General features: G+C 44.4%; 1 protein-coding gene across 1 annotated transcript in view; it reads left to right on the top strand.

Annotated features, from left to right (window-relative positions):
• The window catches only part of LOC120996509 (diacylglycerol O-acyltransferase 2-like), a 320,553-nt gene that overhangs the window by 288,933 nt on the left and 11,867 nt on the right, over positions 1 to 19,753 (top strand). The window contains exons 3-6 of the mRNA XM_040426448.1: positions 3,826 to 3,933; positions 6,420 to 6,490; positions 6,924 to 7,128; positions 13,694 to 13,868. Of these exons, the coding sequence (XP_040282382.1) occupies positions 3,826 to 3,933; positions 6,420 to 6,490; positions 6,924 to 7,128; positions 13,694 to 13,868 (559 nt within the window). The remainder of the gene's footprint in view (positions 1 to 3,825; positions 3,934 to 6,419; positions 6,491 to 6,923; positions 7,129 to 13,693; positions 13,869 to 19,753) is intronic.

Genomic DNA, 19,753 nt, shown 5'->3' with positions numbered 1-19,753 from the left:
CAAGGTCCAATTTAGAAGATTAAAACGAAACTGTACACAAGATCAACAATTTACAACAGAGGCAGAAACTTTGAAACAACAATTTATTGATAGACAGTATCCGGTCCATCATTTGGAAAAATCACTGGAAGAAGTCAAATTGTTGGACAGAATAGATTTCTTTGCCCCTAAACAAAAACAGATGAATGATGAAAAAATAAGAATGATTCTACCGTTTCGTGCTCAGTACAGAAGTATGGAGAGGATTATTGCGAAGTACTGGCACCATTTACTTGGAGACAAGATAGTTGGGCCTATACTTACCAATAAACCCCAGATCACATATACTAGAGCCTCAAATTTGGGATTGAAGGTAGCGCCATCTATAAAGAATAAAGGACACAAGATACAGAAACAAAACTGGCTATCCTTCAAAGGATTCCATAGATGTGGTCGTTGCTCCAATTGTAGAATTACTACATTCTCTAAAAAGATATTGAAAGCAACCTCAACCCAGAACTCATTCTCTTTGGATATTAAGGAGGGTTTGACATGTGATTCTGTCAATGTGATTTACTTGATAGAATGCCCATGTCATAAACAGTACATAGGACGCACAAAACGCACCTTAAAAAAGAGGATATCAGAACACGTAAACAACATAAAAAAGGGATATGAATTGCATGCTCTATCAAAACACTATAGGGATTATCACAAGAGTGACCCATCTAGTCTGGTATATATGGCCATAGAGAAAATTGAAAAACCATGGCGAGGTGGGAATCATATTCTCCGTATGTCCAGGAATGAATCCAAGAGGATCTTTGAGTTCGACTCCCTTATTCCAAGGGGTCTGAACGCAGATCTAGAACTCTTTGCATTTCTGTAGAGGGTCGTTGGTCTGCCCTGAACGAGACATCTAGTGTCAGGCTGTGTTATCAGCACCCAGATCTCTCCTTCTAGGCAGGCCCGCGCCCCTATAACAACATTATTAAGGTTTAACTACAAATATGGACATTATGATTGAACTCTATTGTGCTGTACAACATGGGAAATGTTCCCTTATACCCCCACTACTATCCTCATTTCATATTAAGTGTTTTTAGCAAAAACGCACCAAAAACGCATCAAAACCGCAGGTGCGTTTTTTGTGAATTTCAAAATGTCGGGAGTTTTTACTATATACAGACATGTTTTTAACACTATTATGAATATTTATTATTTTAATTGGGTAAATGATGTTTTTAATGAAAAAGTATTTGAGAAATTATTGATTTAAGAATGATTCTACTGATTACCATTGCTTTTATATCGTTTTATATGGTCTTACTAAAAACGCACCGAAATCGCTGGTGCGCATATGTGTTTTTTATATATATATATATATCTCTATATATGTTATATTTAATAAAACTTATGTTTTTTATATGTTCGGTGCATTTATAGAGCACTATACTTTGACAGGATCAACAAAACATACACATAGTGTCGAAAATATTGTTTTTGTATGATAGTATATACACCTGAATGATTATGAATGAACTACTACTAAAATCCATTTCCTGGTCTTCCAAGTCCCCCACTGTCCCAGCATGCAATTCATCAATTATAGATGATATAAAAAGGACATTTTTTTCCCACTGTCTGTACCACTGAGGAAGGGATCTCATCCCGAAACTCGTATGGTTGGCAGACAGTGTGGGACAAGATAAGGAAGACGCTTACAACTTAAGTGAACTTTACAACTATTTGAAAACCCCGCTTGAAACAGGAAGTCATCTGACCTATCGGACTGAAACCACGTGGGACGCCACCGTCAGGTCCTGGAAGGTCAGAGTACATTCAGCAATACGGGGAATCGCCAACAGGCGAGCACGCCTCCAAAGGTCCTTGCAGCTCACAGCTCAACAGCCGGACGGCTAACAGGAGTGATTCCTGCGACTCACAGCCAAGTAACGACCCGACTATTAGGAGTGGTAAAGTACACTTGCAATTAATATAGCGCTTTCCACACCAATACTAACCGCATTTACTTCACCTGGTTATCACCATATGACCCATTAAGGACTTCAATATGACCTATTATGGACTTTAACAAGAACAATAGAGATTGAACATCATTACTATAGTGGTCCTAACAGGGTATATGTGCATTTTAGAGTGTTTTATGTTATTTTATGTATTTTATACAACATGTTGTTAGTTATTAAATAATACTGTTTAAACCATTCCTTGCTTTTGCCTATATCAATGCCAGATATTGAGTGACGCCCAATCCTTTGCAATCCTATCCAGAATTTGTAGTAAGCTCCCTCTAGTGGTGGCTGTAGGCAGGCAGAATGTATAGTAAGCTCCCTCTAGTGGAGGCTGTAGGAAGGCAGAATTTATAGTAAGCTCCCTCTAGTGGTGGCTGTAGGCAGGCAGAATGTATAGTAAGCTCCCTCTAGTGGTGGCTGTAGGCAGGCAGAATGTATAGTAAGCTCCCTCTAGTGGAGGCTGTAGGAAGGCAGAATTTATAGTAAGCTCCCTCTAGTGGTGGCTGTAGGCAGGCAGAATGTATAGTAAGCTCCCTCTAGTGGTGGCTGTAGGCAGGCAGAATGTATAGTAAGCTCCCTCTAGTGGAGGCTGTAGGAAGGCAGAATGTATAGTAAGCTCCCTCTAGTGGAGGCTGTAGGCAGGCAGAATTTTTGGTAAGCTCCCTCTAGTAGTGGCTGTAGGCAGGGAGAATGTATAGTAAGCTCCCTCTAGTGGAGGCTGTAAGCATTTTGGACCTAATAATAACACTGTTTGAAGCAGATGAGGGAGGGTTGTGGAGACACAGTCCAGAGCTCTAGTTAAAAGGGTTTTCTTTACTGATGACCTATTCTCTGGAGAGGTTGATCAGTATCTGATCGGTGGGGGTCCAACACCTGGGACCCCCACCGATCAGCTTTTTGAGAAGGTACCAGTGCTCCTGTCAGTGCCGCTGCCGTCTCACAGCTCACCAAGCACAGCGCCGTATATTGTATAGTGGCCGTTCTTGGTATTGCCCCTCAGCCACATTCACTTTAATGGGGCTGAGCTGCTCCTAGGCCACATTATACATGAACGTGTTGTCACTCGGCCTCGGACGAGCGGAGAGAAGGATGCGATGCTCACAGGAGCACTGCTGCCTTCTCAAACATCTGATCAGGGGGTCTGAGGTGTCAGCAGTAAAAAAAAATCTGGGAAAAGTCCTTTAAATGAGCCATGTGCCCAGTTAACTTTCTGGCACTGCTGGCCTCCGCAGAGAGATGGGCAAAACATAGTAGGCATAGGTAATATTGGGCCTGTACCCCAAATTCTTTCCTTTCCACTTTGCATAGAGAGGACAGCGGTGCATTATAAGAAACTGGAAAATCTGCACACACTGCAGACCGTCCCAGTAGAAGTTGTAGATGCAGCTCTGGGTGTGACCGGAGTATAAATTAAAATCATCAGAATTGGAGCTGTAACAGGCAGTAGCATTGAAATCATGGAGGGGTGACCGAATGATTTTTAGTGACAGCTTGGGGGGGAGGGGGGACACTTGTACAGAGTAATGAGGGTCTTGTGTCTCTACAGGGACTGAATCCAGCCTCCGCTCCACCGTGCAGGATCCGCCCTCCGTCCCCCGGCCATCCAGGTCTCGAGTGGAAAGAAATCTTCAAATCATCTCCGTGTTACAATGGGTCTTGACCGTTTTTATTGTAGGTAAGATGTTACGTGTTGTAACGTGCGTCACCGGTGACTCGATTTATGGCAGATGCTGCAAAGGGGAAGCGTGGGATAAAAATCTCCAGAATAGTCTGAGCACTGCCCCCGTATAACGTTATTTCTATATAACAGGGGTGGCCTGCACCGCGATCCTCCTCTACCTCTTCTGCACAGACTGGTGGCTCATCGCTGCGTTATATCTGGCCTGGCTCGTGTTTGACTGGAAAACCCCCAGTAAAGGTGAGATTTATGTCTCGTTCCCAACAGCAGCAAAATGGTGCATAAAGATATTCACTGTCTGTACTTCTGAGAGATCTGTCTTCATAAAATAGATAATTGACTGCTAGCAGCCACCACTAGGGGGAGATCAATGCACATGGATTTATATAGCTACAATTGAACTCAATGGGAGCTTTATTAATCTGCAAGCAGTGAGCTCCCCCTAGTGGTGTGGTGGCAAGTGGTAGTCACTGTGACAGTATCACACAAGATGGGGAAGACGTTAATGGTGTTCCATCTCGCCATTACTAAAGCAAGAAAGGACTGTGCCGACCACCTTATAATTTCAAGGCTTCCTTTCGCCAAGGGTCCAATCGTAGAACTGAACGCAGCCTCACTGATAGGTAAAACTACAGATCCTGTTTTATACTCCAGAGCTGCACTTACTATTCTGCTTGTGGAGTCACTGTGTACATACATTTCTTATCCTGTACTGACCCTGAGTTACATCCTGTATTATACTCCAGAGCTGCACTCACTGTTCTGCTGGTGCAGGCACTGTGTACAGTCGTGGCCAAAAGTTTTGAGAATTACATAAGTATTGGAAATTGGAAAAGTTGCTGCTTAAGTTTTTATAATAGCAATTTGCATATACTCCAGAATGTTATGAAGAGTGATCAGATGAATTGCATAGTCCTTCTTTGCCATGAAAATTTATTTAATCCCAAAAAACCCTTTCCACTGCATTTCATTGCTGTCATTAAAGGACCTGCTGAGATCATTTCAGTAATCGTCTTGTTAACTCAGGTGAGAATGCTGACGAGCACAAGGCTGGAGATCATTATGTCAGGCTGATTGGGTTAAAATGGCAGACTTGACATGTTAAAAGGAGGGTGATGCTTGAAATCATTATTCTTCCATTGTTAACCATGGTGACCTGCAAAGAAACGCGTGCAGCCATCATTGCGTTGCATAAAAATGGCTTCACAGGCAAGGATGTTGTGGCTACTGAGATTGCACCTCAATCAACAATTTATAGGATCATCAAAAACTTCAAGGAAAGAGGTTCAATTCTTGTTAAGAAGGCTTCAGGGCGTCCAAGAAAGTCCAGCAAGCGCCAGGATCGTCTCCTAAAGAGGATTCAGCTGCGGGATCGGAGTGCCACCAGTGCAGAGCTTGCTCAGGAATGGCAGCAGGCAGGTGTGAGCGCATCTGCACGCACAGTGAGGCGAAGACTTTTGGAAGATGGCCTGGTGTCAAGAAGGGCAGCAAAGAAGCCACTTCTCTCCAAAAAAACATCAGGGACAGATTGATCTTCTGCAGAAAGTATGGTGAATGGACTGCTGAGGACTGGGGCAAAGTCATGTTCCCCGATGAAGCCTCTTTCCGATTGTTTGGGGCATCTGGAAAAAGGCTTGTCCGGAGAAGAAAAGGTGAGCGCTACCATCAGTCCTGTGTCATGCCAACAGTAAAGCATCCTGAGACCATTCATGTGTGGGGTTGCTTCTCATCCAAGGGAGTGGGCTCACTCACAATTTTGCCCAAAAACACAGCCATGAATAAAGAATGGCACCAAAACACCCTCCAACAGCAACTTCTTCCAACAATCCAACAACAGTTTGGTGAAGAACAATGCATTTTCCAGCACGATGGAGCACCATGCCATAAGGCAAAAGTGATAACTAAGTGGCTCGGGGACCAAAACGTTGACATTTTGGGTCCATGGCCTGGAAACTCCCCAGATCTTAATCCCATTGAGAACTTGTGGTCAATCCTCAAGAGGCGGGTGGAGAAACAAAAACCCACTAATTCTGACAAACTCCAAGAAGTGATTATGAAAGAATAGGTTGCTATCAGTCAGGAATTGGCCCAGAAGTTGATTGAGAGCATGCCCAGTCGGATTGCAGAGGTCCTGAAAAAGAAGGGCCAACACTGCAAATACTGACTCTTTGCATAAATGTCATGTAATTGTCGATAAAAGCCTTTGAAACGTATGAAGTGCGTGTAATTATATTTCACTACATCACAGAAACAACTGAAACAAAGATCTAAAAGCAGTTTAGCAGCAAACTTTGTGAAAACTAATATTTGTGTCATTCTCAAAACTTTTGGCCACGACTGTACATTACATTACTTATCCTGTACTGTGAGTTATATCCTATTCTGCAAGCATCATTTCTTGTCTTCCAGCATTCCATATTTTCTAATATTCTGTGTTTTAACTGATCACCAGTTTTGACATCTCTGCTTGCCATCAGTGAAGGAAAGCTTTCATGGCCTCCACTGAGAGGCTGAAAATCATGTCCAACTGCCACAAGGGGTTCATTTGTATCGTTGCCGTGTTGCAGTTGAACATAATTTAGTTCTCAGTGGACACGATGTATGTTTCCATTCACTGGCAACAAGTAGGGATCTTGAAGGTGTTGAGGACTTGCATTCCCCTATGGGTTTTTTTGCGCCATACACTCTTTAGGCTTACCCTGCAGCCGGTGTCCATCTTATTTCAGGTGGCAGACGATCCACGTGGTTTAGGAACTGGACTGCGTGGCGCTACTTCAGGGACTACTTTCCGATACGGGTGAGTTTCTGCATATTTGCACAGATGTGACGCCATCGATTTTCCTGTGTCCGTGGACTTTGTATGTTGTCACTGCAGCGTCGCTCTTAAGCCAAACCCTTCTGTCCTAAAGCTACTAGTTATCCAGATGTAGCAGAGCCGAGATGGGCTGAGGTGGGTCATGGGAGGGTTATCCCATTGTCTTTGTCAATATGACTCCTCAGTTGACTCTGGGAGCTCCCAGACTTTGACTGGGAAGAAGTGTCCAGATGGAGTAGTCATGTTATCTGAGACCATTCCACCACTGCCCTTTGTCATGGCGCTGAATTTTGAGGTTGTTGGTCCTGGTGGCTTCATGTGCTCTTATTGTCGGTCAGTAGGCATTAGGCCTGAGGTGCCGAGAACCTGCAGACTTGTCGATCTGACAACTAAGCTTCTTAAATGTGTCTTCCAGCTGGTCAAAACCCACAACCTGCTTCCCAGTTGCAACTACATCTTCGGCTACCACCCCCACGGTGTCATGGCTCTGGGCTTCTTTTGCAACTTCGGTACCGAAGCCACCGGTGTCTCCAAGAAGTTCCCCGGTATTAAGCCGTACCCGACCACATTGGCTGGGAACTTCAGAATGCCGGTTGTAAGAGAATACCTAATGTCTGCAGGTAAGCTTTTGGTCCTTGGTTGAAGACCAACCTCTGTAGGTGGGAATTATATTTTGTGACTGTCTACCATTGGAAACAATGGAGGATGTATGGTATCTGCTGCCCCTCCATGGTCTGGTAGGTATTAGCAGCCAGACATGACATTAGTCCATTCATTAGATGCCTCTGTGGTTTAAATCCAGGAATTCTGGCTTAATTTGAGGAATTCTGAGATGATAGATGAAGGTCTCCACTAAGGTGACCCCTCTCCATCTTCCAGCGAGGAGGAGAGTTGCTTCTCTTCCTGAGGGACCCGACGCATTCAATCGTTTCATGACTATCCCATTGGTTTCAGTGTGCATGGTGTAATACCTCCTTTCCACCGATCAGTAGAAGAGGGCCTGAGATTTATAGACTGAGTGGAGTGGTTCAGTTGAAATACCTGTGGAACGGGACTTGCGCTTCCTTTCTAGTGACTGGTGGGAGGTGGTCCCAGTAGTCGACCCCTACTTTTCAGATCTATTACCTTAGCTTGTGGATAGGTGATTAATGTTGGTTGGGCGGTCTAGTATTGATTACAAAAACATGGCTGCTTTCTACTAGAAATGGCTTCACACTTGTCCACAGGCAGTGTGAGGTACTGCACTTTGATGGAACTAAACTGCAGTACCAGACACAACCTATGGACAGGTGTGGCGCTGCTTCTGGAAGAGCATCCATGTTTTTGTAATGCTTGTAGTCCTTCTTTCGTCAAGCTTTGTTTGATGGTTTCCTTGTTATCCATCTCTGGGAAAGCTGCGTGAAACCAATACAGGTCAAGTATTGCTACCTAGCTTTATTGGGGTCCTAAGTGGCATGTGACAAGTCAGGCGAACTGGGCAACCCCTTTATATGGCACTGCTCCTCAACATGGTTCCTGGGAACTGGATCCTTGTTTTGCAGAAATGGCACAACTTTTGTCGGTGGCCGTGTCTGGTATTGCAGCTCAACACGATCTACCAGAGTACTGCAATACCAGACACAACCTAAGGACAAGCGTGGTGCTGTTTCTGGAAAAATCTAAGAAAACCATTCTTTTCCTTATGCCCATGACGCCACCCTTCAGAGAGCCCGCCTCCATCCAGGACAGGAAACGGGAACTTTCGTGGAGAGCTTCTTATGGAGGGACCCGACCTCCCTCCACCAGTTCCTGTTTCCTGTCCTATGGATAGGACTCTTTCTGTGGAGAGCTACAAAGGCTGCAGGGCCCCGTCGGTGTGTTATATCCATAGGGGTTACCTGGTACGGCGTAAGTCTCCACTAGAAGCCGCCTAAAGTCTGGATTTCCACCCTTCCTGGTCCTGGCTGTAGCCGAGGGGGATCCGCATGTAGTCCAGTGGTACCGGGAGGTACCACTGTCACGCCGGAACCTCCTGGTGGTGTTCAGGAGATCCGGGGCCTCTTCCTCCCGCTGGCTGCTTCCCTTGTGGCATTACAGAGGCAGGGGGGCGGAGCGGGGCTCTTGTTCTCACGTTTAGGAGCGGACCGGAAGTGACGTACGGCCACTTCCGGTATTTGGAACGCACGACGTTCCGGAAGTAGAGAGCGGATTTCTTCAAGGGACCTTACCTGGGGTATTTAACCCCGTTCAGTGCGCAGGTGGAAGGGTGCCAGCCAGCCTGAGAGGACCTCTACAGACCTAGTCTATGGAAGACCCTCCATCTCTGGACTGTACCATGGAAGAGGAGAGTGGTCAGCGCACTGGTGACCAGGACAACCTCGATACACTATCGGTACTCCTGGTGGGGTAAGGGCGTCAATACCCAGCATTATCCTTACAAAGTTCCTTATTCTAAGGGGGACATTCTGTTTATTCCTAGAATACCAAAAAGAGCCCTAGGAAGGAGACTTCTAAAACACACGTGGGAAAGAGTGCGCAACTTGTAGGAAAAAGTTAACCCCATCCTGGCCAAAGTTGCTTTGCCAGCACTGTATTAATAAGATGGTAGAAGAGGAGTCCCCATCGTTTATGCAAAGTATCAAGAACATGGTGAAATCCGAAATCGCAGATTCTATGAAAGAATTTAAGTAGTTCCTTTCACCCCCCCCCCCCTCTCATGGCAAGCAGGCTCATTGGATTCATCATCAGAAGAGGAGTCAGTGGGTAAACCATTATTTTCCCATGAGGAAACAGACTCCTTGCTTAGGCCCATTAGGGCCACAATGAAGGTGGACGAGTCTAAGGAGCAAAAGACAGTCCAGCAGATCATGTTCGGTGACCTGGGTCATAATAAATCAAGGGTTTTTCCTATAAATGAGAACATAAAATTCCTAGTTCAAAAAGAATGGAAAAGACCAGACAAAAAATTCTTCATCCCAAAAAATGTTAAAAGAAAGTATCCTTTTGATGAGGGGGAATGCTCTTCCTGGGATAGGCCTCCTAAGATAGGTCCTATTGCCAAGATCTCCTCCAAAAAAATCTGCCTTACCATTTGAAGATTTAGGGGCTTTAAAAGATCCAATGGACAGAAGAGCTGAGGTATACATTAAGAACGCCTGGTAAGCCTCTACTCAGGCATTCAAACCTAATAATATTGCCGCTACTTCCACAGCAAGATCCCTTAAGTTATGGTCACAGGACCTGGAATCCCACATAGAAAACAAAACTCCACGAGAACAATTACTAGAGGTTTTCCCTACGATCATGAAAGAGGTCGACTTTATATCAGATGCCTCTGCAGATGCCTTAAAACTGAGTGCTAGATCTGCGACCTTATCTAAATCCGCAAGAAGAGCCGTTTGGTTGAAAGGGTGGTCAGGAGATACAGGATCCAAAAATAAATTATGTGCTATTCCCTGCCAGGGAGATTTCTTATTTGGATCGGTTCTAGACTATTTAATGGAGAGAGCCACAGACAACAAAAAAAGGCTTCGCATCCTCCAAACCTACAAAAAAGCGTCAGTTTTTTCGTAAAAACAAGAGTGAATTATAATATAAGATAAAAGACACAAAAATACTGGAGCGGTAACGAGGATACGAAGGAAAAAGGTTTCCTTTTCAGCTCCCAGTCCAGTAACTGTTCTAAAAACAGTCAGCATTGACGGTTCCTTTCCGGTGGGAGGAAGGTTGTCTCTTTTTCTTCAGGCTTTGGAGAGGATCTCCACAAGTCCTTGGATTCTGGGTTATAAGAGATGGGTTCCGTCTAGAGTTCGCCTCTCCCCCACCGGAAAGGATGATGATGATTACAAGTCTGGACCAAAACTCTTTAAAAAAACAGGCCTTAAAATAAGAGTTACTTTCCTTTTTAAAGAAGAAAGTCTTAATAGAGGTTCCAGAATCAGAAAGAGGGAGTGGATTTTATTCTTCCCTTTTTCTGGTCCCCAAACCAGATGGGGCTTTCAGGATGATAATAAACCTGAGATACCTAAACCAATTCCTAAAGTACAGAAAGTTCAAGATGGAATCTGTACAATCGGCAGTAAATCAGCTGTTTCAGGAAGGCGTAATGACAACCCTAGACATAAAAGACGCATATTATCACATCCCAATCCATGCAGACTCCCAGAAGTTCCTAACGGAAGCAGTATCCATGGAGGGGCAGATCCACCACTTTCAATACAGAGCGCTCCCATTCGGAGTATCCCAAGCTCCCAGGCTGTTCACCAAGCGAATGGCAGAAGTGATGGCTCATGTGAGGAAAAAGGGTATCATTAGGATATCCTATCTGGACGACATACTGGTCGTGGCAGAATCAGAAAGCACTCTGTCCTCCCACCTCTCAGAAATAATCAGGATATTGGAAGAGTTGGGATGGTAAATTGGGAGAAATCAAACTTAATCCCATCAAAGATTTGCCCGTTTATGGGTCCAATTCTAGACCCCCGCAAAACAATGCTGCTTTCTTCCTCAGAACAAGATCTCCAAAATTCTGAAAGAAGTACAATCTTTAGACAGTGGATGGCGGTATTGGGCAGGATGACGTCCACAATTCCTGCAGTCAAGTGGGCGTTGTTGCATTCTCGGAAGCTTCAATTGCAGATTCTGAGAGTGGCAGGGGCCTCTATCCCCTTTGGATGCCCCACTTCCTCTTCCATCCCAGGTCATTCAGTCCATGCAGTGGTGGTTAGACCCAGTAAACCTGTCTCAGGGACTCCCCTGGAATATGCAAGAGCAGATTTCAATCACCACGGATGCAAGTCCGACAGGTTTGGGGGGGCTTACTGTCAGGGAAGATGGTCTCTTCTAGGAAGAAGAGATTCGCAGAATGTAAGAGAATTAAGGGCATTACTCCTCGCTCTAAAAGCTTTCCTTCCAAAATTAAAGGGAAAAATAGTGAAGGTCTTTTCAGACAACACGGTAGTGTCTTATTTGAACAGACAAGGCGGGACGAGGTCAAAGGACGTTATGTCTCTGGCAGAAAAAATCTTTTCCATAATCATTCCCTCAGTCTCCTTCATAAAAGCGGTGCATTTGAAAGGTTCTGAAAACAAAAAAGCGTATTTTCTAAGCAGAAATCGTCTAGATCAGGGAGACTGGTGTTTAAATCAAACAGTGTTCAAGCAAATAGTCCACCTCTGGGGCAGTCCTCTAGTAGACATGTTTGCAAACAGGCAAAACCGGAATTTTTTATTTATTTTTCCCTAAATCCAGAAGATTCTTCAACTGGCATAGACTCCTTCTCCCTACCTTGGCCGAACGATCTTCTATACGCCTTTCCACCCATAAGACTAATTCCAAGGGTTCTACAGAAACTGAGGCAACACAGGACAAGACTAATTCTGATCGCCCCCTTCTGGCCCAGAAGGTCATGGTTCACCTGGCTACGCAAACTATCAATAACAGAACCATGGGTTCTGCCAGACAGACAAGACCTGCTGTATCAAGGACCAGTTCACCATCCAGAGGTAACCAACCTACACCTAGCAGCATGGTATCTGAGAGGTCTATACTAGAGAAGGGCCTTTCCAGAGATGTGATTGATACCCTCCTGTCATGTAGGAAAGACATCACTTCTATATACCTAAGAATATGGAAAAACTTCTTAACTTTTTCCACGGTTCCAATAGACCCTTTAGGTCCCCCTCCTATGCCGATAATCCTCGATTTTCTTCAGAGTGGCCTAGACAAAAGACTAAGGGTTAGTACACTTGAAGTGCATGTTTCAGTTCTTAGTGCGTATTTTGACTTCACCTTAGCCAACCATCCTTGGGTGAGAAGATTTTTTTAAAGCTGTCAGTCGTACCAGACCAATTTCCAGAATGTCTGCTCCTCCGTGGGACCTCAACTTAGTATTGTCCAGTATGATGGAGCCTCTGTTTGAACCTATACAGGATTTGTAGATTAAATTACTTTCCTTTAAGACTGATTTCCTGGTGGCCATCACCTCTGCCAGACGTGTAAGTGAAATTTCTGCCCTTTCCACTTCTCCTTCCTATACTAAGATCCTGGAGGACAGAGTAATAATCAAGCTGGACCCTTCTTTTCTCCCCAAAGTACTGTAGTTTCCTTTTTTCAAAGATCTCAGGACATTGTCCTACCTTCATTATGCCAAACTCCGAATACTGAGAAAGAAAGGAAGTTACACTGTCTTGATGTCAGGAGATGTCTCCTAAAGTATCTGGAGATGACTGAACCCTGGAGGAGGTCCTCTAGACTTTTTGTGCAGTTTGCCGGGAAGAACAAAGGTGATAGTCACATCCAGAACACTATCTAGATGGATTGTCGCAGCCATTTCTTTGGCCTAATCCTCAGCAGGGGAACCTTGCCCCTTGGGATTCGGGGCACGTTCAACCAGGTCCATTTCTACCTCCTGGGCAGAAGGAGCTGAAGCTTCCCTAGAGCAGATCTGTAGGGCCGATACTTGGAAATCCCCTTGTACTTTCTTCCTTTACAAGCTAGATCTAAACTCCAAGGATCAGCTAACCTTTGGTATCAAAGTTTTACAGGCTGTAATCCCTCTTTAGTCTACTTCTATTCTAGTCTTCTCTCAAGGGTGCTGTCCTGGGCATAAAGGAAATATAAGATTACACTCACCGGTAATCACTTTTCTATGAGCCCATGACAGCACCTGCTACTTATTGCCTCCCCCCAAAAAAAGGAAAAAAGACAACAAAAAAAAGGTTTTGGGGATGTTCTATATGTTTTGGGACAGGTTCTCGCAAATAACTGGTGGATAGAGGCCGGGTCCCTCCTTAAGAAGCTCTCCACGGAAGTTCCTGTTTCCTGTCCTGGATAGAGGCGGGCTCTCTCAAGGGTGCTGTCATGGGCTCATGGAAAAGTGATTACCGGTGAGTGTAATCTTATATTTCGTAACCTCTCTTTGCATTTTGACAATGAGATTTGGAGCTTCAGTAGGGACTGGAGTCAATTTTTATATTTTTTTGCACCCTGTTGAATAGAGTCCCTTCCAGGGGACCTCAGAGCTTCTGTGTCCTCTGGTTGCCCACTGGTCTGATCATGAAAATAATGCGTTTAACGCATTAGCGGTTGGTATAACGGTACAGCGTCTGATTGGCGTTATTTCTTTCAAAGCACCACATGCCCCTGTGTATCCCTTTTAATATACCGCTTGTACCTAAATAGATGAATATTGCTTTATTTTTACAGGACACTGCTCTGTGAGCCGTCAGTCCATAGACGACATCCTCTCCAAAAATGGAACCGGAAACGCCGTGGTGATAGTGATCGGAGGCACCGCAGAGTGCCTGGAATGCAAACCGGGAAAAAACTATGTGACTCTAAAGCACAGGAAAGGATTTGTGAAGATTGCACTACAGCATGGGTAAGAGACGGAATAAGTGCAATTGCACTTGCCGGTAATTGGTTTTCCTGGAAGTCTCCACGATGCCAGCCTTGAGATTGCCTCTGTCAGGGACAGGAAACACTAGTGATTTACTAAGAGCCAGCACCGTATGTTCTAGTCATACACTGTATATACTCCAAATAACCAAGAATTATATATTTTTAAATACTAACCATAATTATTTTTTTATTTTTTTGTGGGCAGAGAAAATGGTGGGTGCCATTATGGAGACTTCCAGGAAAACCAATTACCTGTAAGTGCAATTGTACTTTTCCCTAGTAGTCTCCATGACGCACCCTGGAGATATAACAAAGAATACGAATATCCGAGTGGGACCACTGCCTGTAAGACTTACATCCAAAGGCTACTTCTTTGTTACTCATTACATCTACCAACCTAAATTTGGCTGAACTTCTCCTGCATCTGTCCGGTACAGGGACAGGAAAACAGTGAGGAGGAGCAGGGGAAAAATGTAACCTCTCCAAGTTTTTCCTGTCCCTGGCAGAGGTAGAGCTAATCTCAAGGGAGCCGCCATGTAGATGACTGTGGAAATAGTAGTTATATTCTTCTACATACGGTAGGAGCAGTATTATAGTAGTTTTATTCTTGTACATAGGAGCAGTATTTTAGCAGTTATATTCTTGTACATAGGAGGCAGTATTATAGTAGTTATATCCTTGTACATAGGAGCAGTATTATAGTAGTTATATTCTTGTACATAGGAGGCAGTATTATAGTAGTTATATTCTTGTACATAGGAGGCAGTATTATAGTAGTTATATTCTTGTACATAGGAGCAGTATTATAGTAGTTATATTCTTGTACATAGGAGGCAGTATTATAGTAGTTATATCCTTGTACATAGGAGCAGTATTATAGTAGTTATATTCTTGTACATAGGAGGCAGTATTATAATAGTTATATTCTTGTACATAGGAGCAGTATTATAGTAGTTATATTCTTGTATATAGGAGCAGTATTATAGTAGTTATATTCTTGTACATAGGAGGCAGTATTATAGTAGTTATATTATTGTATATAGGAGGCAGTATTATAGTAGTTATATTCTTGTACATAGGAGCAGTATTATAGTAGTTATATTATTGTACATAGCAGGCAGTATTATAGTAGTTATCTTCTTGTACATAGGAGCAGTATTATAGTAGTTATATTCTTGTACATAGGAGCAGTATTATAGTAGTTATATTCTTGTACATAGGAGCAGTATTATAGTAGTTATATTCTTGTACATAGGAGGTAGTATTATAGTAGTTATATTCTTGTACATAGGAGCAGTATTATAGTAGTTATATTCTTGTACATAGGAGCAGTATTATAGTAGTTATATTCTTGTACATAGGAGCAGTATTATAGTAGTTATATTCTTGTACATAGGAGGCAGTATTATAGTAGTTATATTCTTGTACATAGGAGACAGTATTATAGTAGTTATATTCTCGTACATAGGAGCAGTATTATAATAGTTATATTCTTGTACATAGGAGCAGTATTATAGTAGTTATATTCTTGTACATAGGAGCAGTATTATAGTAGTTATATTCTTTGTCATATTTCTTTTTATTGAGCAGAAGAAATAAATGCAAAAAGGATCTCTGCACAGCATGAAAAAGGGGGGGGAAAGGTACCCTTCTACTCTTCACTTAAACCTTCTATAATTTTTCCAAGATGACCAAATCTTGAGAAAGTGGGGGCGTGTGTAAGTTTCCCAGTGAGCCAGCTCCTCAAATCTGAGGCTACTTTCACACTAGCGTTCGGGTGTCCGCTCGTGAGCTCCGTTTGAAGGGGCTCACGAGCGGCCCCGAACGCATCCGTCTGGCCCTAATGCATTCTCAGTGGAGGCGGATCCACTGAGAATGCATCTGCCTGCCAGCGCTCAGCCTCCGCTCCGCTCAGTGAGCGGACACCTGAACGCTGCTTGCAGCGTTCGGGTGTCCGCCTGGCCGTGCGGAGGCGAGCGGATCCGTCCAGACTTACAATGTAAGTCAATGGGGACGGATCCGCTTGAAGATGACACCATATGGCTCAATCTTCAAGCGGATCCGTCCCCATTGACTTACAATGTAAAGTCTGAACAGATCCGCTCAGGCTACTTTCACACTTAGAAAATTTTCTAAGTTATAATGCAGACGGATCCGTTCTGAACGGATGCGAACGTCTGCATTATAGGAGCGGATCCGTCTGATGAAACATCAGACGGATCCGCTCCTAACGCTAGTGTGAAAGTAGCCTAAATCTGATCAACCTTGTCTCTCCACATCAGTACTGATGGAGGCTCAGTGTTCTTCCAGAGCAACGGGATAAGCAATCTCGCTGCTGTGATAAGCATAGTGGGGAGGTCGGATTTAGAGGGAGTAAGCGACTCATTGGGACACCAGAGCAGGATTAATTTAGGGTCCAATTTGACCTGAGTGTCACAGACCTCATTTATCAATTCTTCAATGTGTGACCAGAACAGACCTATTTTCTCACAATGCCACCAGATGTGTGTGAGCGAGCCCACATCTTTTCCACATCTCCAACATAAGCTTGAAATCTCAGGGTTAAGCCTAATCATAAATTCGGGCGACTTATACCATCTAGTAAGCAGCTTATACAAATTTTCCTGGATTCTAATACAACGGCTAAAAGCATGCGAGTGAGAGTATGAATGCTTTTTCTGGATCTGAGACGCGGGCGGAGAGTTCAACCTCCCAAGCTTTAAGAGAGTGCAATTCAGGGGGGGGATGGTGGGATGAAAGCAACTCTTTGTATATCGTGGAGAGTGGTTTAGTAAGTGTATGCATTTCCAAAATCCGATTATCTAACCAGGAGAGAGGACCGAAATTATCTGAAGTAGGTAGTCTGAGTATTTTGATATCTTTTTGTAAGGCAAATACCTGGAGGAAAGAGGCCTTCTTGACCCTGGAGTTATTCCAGACCATATTCCAGTCAAGGTTACCGTCTGAGGTCTGTATATCACTCAGTCGAACATCGCTTAAAAGAGGCCATAGCCCTGAAGGTTCCCGTGACTCTGGATGTATGTAGAACTGTAGGGAGGGGAGTGGCATACATGGGTTTGGGAATTTGATCACTTTGGACTTGTATTGTCTAGCCCACTCCATCAGCAACTTTTCCATATGGGTGTGAAGGAAGAACCACCTGTTGCACAAGGGGAAATACCCCAAAGGATCCGACTGTCACTACCAGAGCTTTGGGACGTTCTCACAGCTCTGTTTCTCCACCCCTGTGATGATGTCACTACCAGAGCTTGGAGGAGTTCTCACTGCTCTGTTTCTCCGCCCCTGGGATGAGGTCATTACTTTGTTTCCTTCCTCCCAGCTGTTCCTCCTATGTTTGATTTCTCTGCCTTTAAATCACCCCTCCTCCTTTGTAGAGTGTGGATTATATTTCTCATTTGAGTTGTAGCTCTTGCTTGAGTATCTTCACTTGTAAGCTATCATTTCACTGGACCTGTGTTCTGCTGCAGCAAGTACTCCGGATATTGCCACCTGTCTTTGGATCCGTCTTCTCGGCTGCTGCAGCTCCTTCAGCTAAGTGTGCAGACATTGTAGTGTATCTGTTTGTTTTCTGACCGGATCCGAAACGACCACGGTTTCCTCCATATACTGAGCAGGGCACCGGTGGCCGTGCCCCTTCCACTATTGTAGGGGTTACAGTGGTCATCAGTCTTAGGTACGCGGGCATGCCTCGTTCCACCATTAGGATCCGGGTATGTGCTTAGCAGCATAGGGAGAGCTTTGAGGGTCTGACAGGGGTCACCCTTTATCCTCCCTAGTTTGGGTCCGGTCAATGGCTCTATTTTCTGTGTATGCTGTAGTTGCTCACATACAGCCGTGACATTATAATCCACCAAAACCGTCTTTTTTGACATGGATCCGCTTTCTGACCTGGTTGACCGCATGCAGGGTCTTTCTTTGGAGGTAGCGGATCTCCGTCAATCTTTGACTCTGCTTCAAGCATTGGGCTCTGCTCCGGCCCATGGAGTCTGTTGCGAGCCAAAGGTCTCACTTCCGGAAACGTTCTCCGGGGGCAGGGAGAATTTTGTTCGCTTCAGAGAGGCATGCAAACTCCATTTTTGCTTGTGTCCCCATTCCTCTGGTAATGAAGAGCAGAGGGTGAGGATTGCCATCTCCCTGCTCAGGGGTAATGCTCAGACTTGGGATTTTTCGCTGCCATCAGGGGATCCCTCCCTTCGATCCGTGGAAAGATTTTTTTGTGGCCCTGGGGCAGATATATGATGACCCAAATCGTGTTGCGCTGGCCGAATCTAACTTACGTTTTTTAAGCCAGAACAAACTGTCTGCGGAGCTTTATTGTTCTGAATTTCGGAGATGGGCAGCTGATTCAGGTTGGAATGATGCTGCACTCCGGAGTCAGTTCTGTCATGGTCTCTCAGAGAGATTAAAAGATGCGTTTGCTTTCCATGAGAGACCAACGTCCTTAGTCTGCCATGTCATTGGCGGTACGTCTTGACAGGCGTCTAAGAGAAAGAAACGAGACCTCTCTGTCCAGCCATTGTCAGTCTAGGGGCAGTGGTGCGGACTCATTCAGTGTGCAGGGGCCTCATCCTGTCTCGCTCCCCTCTGAGGAGGAGCCCATGCAGCTAGGTCGACTTGCCCCTGATAAAAGAGGATTTAGTCCTCAGAGTATGGTGTGTTTTTGTTGTGGGGGCATAGGTCATTTGGCAAATGTTTGTCCGTCTAGGAGATTCATGAACCGTACTAAGAGTGTTAATAAGAGAAAAACCTCAAAAGGTAAATCATCAAACTCTGCTTCATCTGCTACTTTGGGCAAAGTTGATGTAGGAATTGATGCTTTTCCTCTGACCTGCAGTTCCCGTTTTCTCCTGTCTGCCAGGGTGGTGCTAGAGAGCAAAGTCATTTCTTGTGAGATTTTTGTCGATAGTGGAGCGGCCGTCAATCTTATTGACACTCAATTTGTAGCCATGCATGGTTTTCAGGTTTGCACATTAGAAAAGGATATACCTGTTTTTGCTATTGACTCTGCTCCACTCTCACAGAGATCTCTGAAGGGCATTGTTCACAATATCCGGTTGGCTGTGGGTGACTCATGTGGAGGATATATCTTGTTTTGTCCTTAACGGATTGCCTTCTCCTCTAGTTTTGGGGTTACCCTGGCTCACTAGACATAACCCCACTATTGATTGGCAAGGAAGGCAAATGAGTGGAGTGACTTTTGTAGAGAGAATTGTCTCACAGCGACTTTTGCAGAGGTGTCTACTAAAACTGTGCCATCATTTCTCTCTGATTTCTCGGACGTGTTTTCCGAGAGCGGTGTTCAGGAGCTACCTCCTCACCGGGAGTTTGACTGTCCCATTAACCTCATTCCCGGCGCCAAGCTGCCAAAAGCACGCCTCTACAATCTCTTACAACTGGAAAGAATCGCAATGCGAACCTATATCTCCGAGTCTCGATAAGGGGCATATTCGTCCCTCAAAATCACCTGTTGCCGCTGGGTTTTTTTTGTTAAAAAGAAAGATGGCTCTCTGAGACCTTGCCTAGATTTTAGGGAGCTGAACCGTATCACGATTCGCGATCCCTATCCCCTTCCTCTGATCCCGGACCTCTTCAACCAAATTGTTGGGGCCAAGGTTTTTTCCAAATTGGATTTGAGAGGCGCGTACAACCTGGTCAGGGTCAGAGAGGGGGATGAATGGAAAACCGGCCTTTAATACCCCTAACTGGCATTTCGAGAATCTCGTTATGCCTTTCGGCCTGATGAATGCTCCGGCCGTCTTTCAGCATTTTGTTACCAGTATTTTCTACCATTTAATGGGGAAATTTGTATTGGTGTATCTTGATGATATTTTGATTTTTTTTTTT

Source organism: Bufo bufo, chromosome 3 (genome assembly GCF_905171765.1).
Source record: "Bufo bufo chromosome 3, aBufBuf1.1, whole genome shotgun sequence".
Taxonomy (NCBI): Eukaryota; Metazoa; Chordata; class Amphibia; order Anura; family Bufonidae; genus Bufo; species Bufo bufo.
Note: the sequence above shows the minus strand (reverse complement) of the source record. Positions and strands in the feature narration are given on the sequence as shown.